This window comes from Triticum urartu, chromosome 1, assembly GCF_003073215.2.
Source record: "Triticum urartu cultivar G1812 chromosome 1, Tu2.1, whole genome shotgun sequence".
NCBI classification, from domain to species: domain Eukaryota; kingdom Viridiplantae; phylum Streptophyta; class Magnoliopsida; order Poales; family Poaceae; genus Triticum; species Triticum urartu.
The window spans coordinates 390,159,938-390,165,654 of record NC_053022.1 but is presented as its reverse complement, the minus strand read 5'-3'; the positions used below and the strand labels follow the sequence as shown (position 1 = coordinate 390,165,654).

The 5,717-nt window shown below is 43.5% G+C and overlaps 1 protein-coding gene across 1 annotated transcript; it reads right to left on the bottom strand.

Moving 5' to 3' along the window:
• Positions 1–4,960: 4,960 nt before the first annotated feature.
• Positions 4,961–5,717, bottom strand: LOC125514169 (late embryogenesis abundant protein B19.1A). The gene is made up of 2 exons (XM_048679447.1): positions 5,509–5,717; positions 4,961–5,411 (listed from the first exon to the last, which is right to left on the bottom strand). The coding sequence occupies exons 1-2, from the start codon at positions 5,624–5,626 to the stop codon at positions 5,248–5,250; spliced, it is 282 nt and encodes a 93-aa protein (XP_048535404.1). The 5' UTR covers positions 5,627–5,717; the 3' UTR covers positions 4,961–5,247.

The following is a 5,717-nucleotide window of genomic DNA, read 5'->3' as shown; positions in this document are numbered from 1 at the left end:
CAGCTACACCAGTTGTGATCCATGTTTTGTTGTGCATCAGCTATACTGAATGTGAGTAGCCTGTTAGATATTACTATTATGTGTGGATGTGAGTAGCTTGCTGAATCTATAGACGATGAGCTTCTCTGCAATTTATTGTGAATCCGCCGTCCGGCATTTGTTAGGTACTTGAGATAGTACTTGGTCCACTCCCTTGTGGCCGCAACTTTGTTAATTGATATATTGTTATGAACTGTAAATGAATATCCACATGCCAGTGTGATACGTATTGTATAACTTGTTTAGAATTCAGAGGGATGTTTTTACAGGTGCAATGCTCTTGCAACTAGTTTCGTACGAATTTCTTGCTCTCGCGGTCAAACTTAGAATCTCTCTGTATATCAGAGGAACAGCACAATTAAAGACTATTTAGTGGTACTTAGTTAAGATCGAAGGACCAAAAGATCCTAGTACAGATGCGGACATTGCCAAGCTATGCACTACTCTAATTTGGCTGTGTAGTGATGAGTGGGCAATCCAAACACGACTATACGCGTACTACTCCAGGTGACGAATTAGATGGTTCTTGGTTATCTTTGCCCAATACTACTGTACAATCTTCTAGTAGATTAGCGTTCGTTACTTACTGCTGTCCATATATTTCTGGATTATGGGGATCAAGGCAGGGGGTGTGGTGGTCATTGACTTTATCAAGAGTGTACAGGCAAGTACATTACAGGGTATTTCCATATAGCATGTGGATTCTGGCGATCATTTGATGATTTGAATGAAAGCTTCCTCCTCACGCTGCCACAGGTATGCCGATGCATGTTTTTGTAGAACAATCAATGCATGAACCGAGAAATTATTTGGAGTAGGTAGAATGGTCTATAAAAAGGAATTAGTCAGAGGAGCAGCTAGCAAAACGTCGTTGTGATTCGTACGAAACTAGTTGCAAGAGCATTGCACCTGTAAAAACATCCCTCTGAATTCTAAACAAGTTGTACAATACATATCACACTGGCATGTGAATATTAATTGTAATCGTTCTTGTATTTCCATATATTAATTGTAAAAATATCAAAGTATATCTTGATCTGGTGGTCAGAATTAGAATGTCTCTGTAACTACTCGCTATAGGAGTTCGGTGTATGCCAAATTTGTATGTTAATGGTGAAATCTTGTATTGTGTCTGAAGAAAGCAAATAGAACAATTCTATGATTGCGTCCATTTGTTCTGATTGCTAGTTAAATTTAGCATTCATTGGACATTCAATGCAGATTTGATGGAAGTTACCATGGGTGATGTCGACGACCAAATGGTGTTGACGATCGACAAGCAAGCTGAAAAATGAGAAGCCATGGAGCAGGAACAACATGTGTGGAATGCTATCGATGAGGAACAGAAGTAAGTATATGTCCCTCATGTGTTTCCCCGTGACATTACTTGTATTCTTTGATATTTTTTTTGACCCCCCTGTGTTTGCGTTACTGATTAGAAAGGCGGTAGGAAAAACGAAGGCATAAGACGAGAAAGAAAAGCCTGGAAGAGAAGAGGAAAGAGAAGAGGACGAAGCAAGAGAAGAAGAGGAAAAACCAGGAGGAGGAGTTGCAGGAGGAGGAGGAGTTGCCGGGGAAGAGGAAACATGCTCGTTCAATGAACTGTTCTGAATTTGTTCAAGGAGATACAACAGAGGAGCTACAGGTCATTTTTCTTGCCAGATTTCTCTATTAAACCTCACTCTATACCACAAATCTGCTTTTATACCTTCTTGAAATTGATAGCATGTTCTGAACTTTCTGTGTTTTGTTATCTAGAGACGAGATTCTCCACCTATGACACATAGTCAAAGAGCGACAAGATCACCATTGGTAAGGTCACCGGTGGCGAGCACGTGGAGATCTTCCCTTGGTCTTCTAGCAAGAGTTGTAGCCTCAAAAAGGGGCAGGTCTCCCTCAACGAGGATTGCAAGTTCCCCATTGGAGGAGAGGGCAAATTCGTCCGCGAGATCACCATCGATCTTAGGATCCCCTTCTCCAGTGACTACTCCATTTGAAGGCTCAAAAATTAATCATCCACATGGTGAGTTGGCTTTGTTTTTTCTCTTTTGTAATTACACTTGTATGTAGTTACAAGTTTAAAATGTTCTTGTGAGTTGACATTTTATTTTCTTGCCAATTAACAGTCCGCAAGACAAGAAGGCTAACTTCTGCTGTTTGGAGGGATTTCAAACCAATGTACTTTCTGGTTCAAGTTATTCTACCTCAAATTTGTACTTTCATCAAATCTGGAATGTGAGGTTATTGCTGTAGAAGGAAGCTTCAACAAAGGATGAAGTCGTTCGAGCAATTGTTGGAGAGATGCAAAAAAAGTTTGATAAGTATTGGATGGAATCATATTTGCCAAACTGTATTCCTGTGATCCTTGGTCCACGATTTAAACTTTGCTTCATTGAGTTCCGACTAAAACAAGCTTTTGGTCCAGATGTAGAAAGACACTTGCTTACAGTGAAAGAAGTTCTTGACAACCTTTTCGAAGAATATTCTTCACAAATGACGGATGCATTGGATGAGTCAGCACCCCGACAAAAATTTGATGAGGTTGTGAATGAAGAGAATGATCCGTTGGCGGATTGGGACCAACACTTGAATAAGAAGCAACGCCAAACTGCTAGTGAGCTTGCTGGATACTTAGAAGAAGACACATTCACTCGCACGGAGGATTTCAACATTCTTCAATGGTGGCATCTTCACTCGTCTAAGTATCCCATCCTTTCTTGTATAGCTTGTGATGTTCTTGTTGTACAAGCTTCCGTCGTATCGTCAGAGTCGGCTTTCAATACCGGAAAGCGTTTGATCAGCGATTACAGAAGTAGATTGTGCAGCGAGACAGTGGAAGCCTTAATTTGCCTTCAAGATTGGTTTAGATGTAATGATAAGCATGCCAATACTCCTGATCAAGGTCACTACTATTAACTGAGGTATGTGTGCACTACATAATATTGCTAATCAATTGTTCAATTGTAGCAAGCTTTGGGTAAATTCGGGGAGCATTTGAGTTAAATCTGGTTTCTTTTACGTCCATAGTTTCGAGTTGCGCTCTGAGTATAAATTGTGTATGCTGCTAACTTGTATGTATTTATCATCCTTGCAATTATGCTATCAAGATCTGGTCGCAATAATACTCATTAAGGACTTTTATTGATTAGAATATTAATTTAAGATCATTACCTATTGTGAATTTGTTGCTAGCTATCTGCATTTTTTAAAGATTGTGGTGCTAGCTATCTGCACTTTTTATCCTTGATGGTTTTGCTTCCCTCCTCGACAATGTTAATTAACAATCATTTTAGGGAAGGGAAATACACACTGGTGTATGCTTATGATTTAAGGAACCCTGCTTACTTCTTATCCTTGTTTCTTTTTCATGTAGATAGTACTGTATGTCTTATATAACTTATTAATAAACTTGAATGACCGCAGGTTGAGATGTTTCTGGAGAAAAAATCAGTTGAGTGGACCGAAGATGAGGCCAATCCTGTGATCATTCTGATTCCGATTAATCAAGTGAAAGACCAGTGAGCATAGCTTGGTGTACAAAGGTCGCCCGACACAAAGCTGACAGAAGAATGGAAGATGCTCTTAACTGATAGTTTTATCATTTGGTGCCGTTTTGAGTCTAGGACTCTAGGTGCTTTCTGTTAATTTTGGAATATAAAGGATGGGGAGTGTGTTGCATATTCCTTTTTGTTCACATACAGGAGATATTTCTGCTGCTTTGATAGGCGTTTTTAGTTAAGTTGCCGCTGCTTTGTGGATTTTGTTATTCTAGAGGCGACTACTGAATGAAGCTCAAACTCACTAGTGATAATTAGTAGCGATCGTTATGTCAATGTAGGCTAATATTATTCACTGTTTGCCATTTTTACTTTGTATCTACTGCCATGTTTGCCATTTTCACTTTGTATCTACTGCCATTTGTTTTTGTCATACTTTCTGTACATATGTATATACTTCCAGACGCCACATGCTTTGTATGTCAGTGTGGAAGTTCTAGTGATCTTTTGTATGTCAGCTTATCCAGTCTAAGCTTTGTAAATATATACGGCAGTAAATATATACAGCAGTATATGGACGCCACATATCCCGCATGAAAATTAACTGGGCTCGCGCGTAATCCCACATACATCAGCGCCATCATATATCCATCCTGACAACAAAGCATCTCCATCATATATCCATGGCCCTCCCCTAGCAACGAATCTGTAGTCCCCTTCAGAGAAAAAAGACCACAAAGTAATTTTTCTGTACGGGCTTAAACTCAACTCCTGTACGTAGCTGCCAAATTTTCTCAAAGTGATCCGACAGCGTCTTCGCGCTTGGCCGTTTCTGTGATCTGTATAGGCTCATCAGCTTCCAACCCGGCTCGATGTTTTCATCCTCCTCCTCCTCAAAGTCCACTGCAACAAACGCAACGTCGTCCATGTCCGCTTCATCCCCGATGTGCGCATCCTCTCCAACTGGTAGACCATCTTCCTCCGACAGTCCATTGCCATTGCTTGGAACCGCCCTCTGAAAACCTGCAAAATTCCCAGATGGCCTGAAGTCCACGATCGCGCCGCCGTTGGAAAGCTTCGGGTGGGCAGGATCCTCAACGGCTCCCCCTTGATCACCCTCACTACCAACAGCAAGCGATAACCGCGACATGACAGGCAGGGATCGGAAACGCTCGGACTTGATCAAGTGCTCCCCGCATCTGGGTCATGTCGGAGAGATCGATCGTTCTGCTCTGGTATTTCATCTTTCGTGTCAAATGTATAGACGCAGGTGCGGAGCAAAGCCATGAAGGTACACGTTCATGCATGGTTTGGCAGTCAGCGACTGCTCATGGTGTTCTATGAGCCGGTGATAGCTCTACGAGCAACAAGGTCTACACCCAGTAGCACCAGGAATCAACACAGATCAGACGAGACAAGACATATTTGAGCAAGACGACATACATTACTGAAGAAGCAAGGATACAGTGGACACTGCAGACACTCCTGGGCCCAGAGGCAGACCAGCCACCTGACCAAGCCACAGCTTCCGACTTGACCTGACGCTACTCACCGTAGAGTAGCTACGGACTACCGGCTACGAAGCACACATGATCATACTACGTACGATCGCCTACGTGCGCCTGAACTACATTATTCGGTACGTGGACGCTAGGGCAAACCAACAGCCGACCTAAGCAGAGTCATCTTGCTTGCTAGGCTAACGGATCATCTAGGACTTGGTCTTGAACTTGGACTCGTCGATGTCGATGCCCTCCCTGGCCGCGCGCTCGCCGCCGGACTCGTCGTTGGTGCTCAGCCCGCCCTTGCGACCCATCTCGCTGTACCCCTCCTCCCCCATCTGCTCCCTGCGAGTCTGCCCGCCACGGCTGCGCCCTGCACAAATGCAGCATACAGCAATACTAGCAATCAGTATTGGAAGCCACAGATCGCTCGAGTATAGTACAACGACATTTCTCACGCATGCACGTACCTTCGGCGAGGTTCTGCTGCGCCTCGAGGGACTTCCCGCCGGTGCCGCCGGGGACGACGGTCTCGCCCTCGCGGGCCTTGCGGTCCAGCTGCGACCTCTCCTGCTGGCCGGAAGCCATTGCTCTCTCTGCCTTGCTACCACAACCTCAGCTGGGAAACGTTGTGTGACTGCTTGTAAGGTGTTGGTGATTGCCTGATGCTGATGAAGGA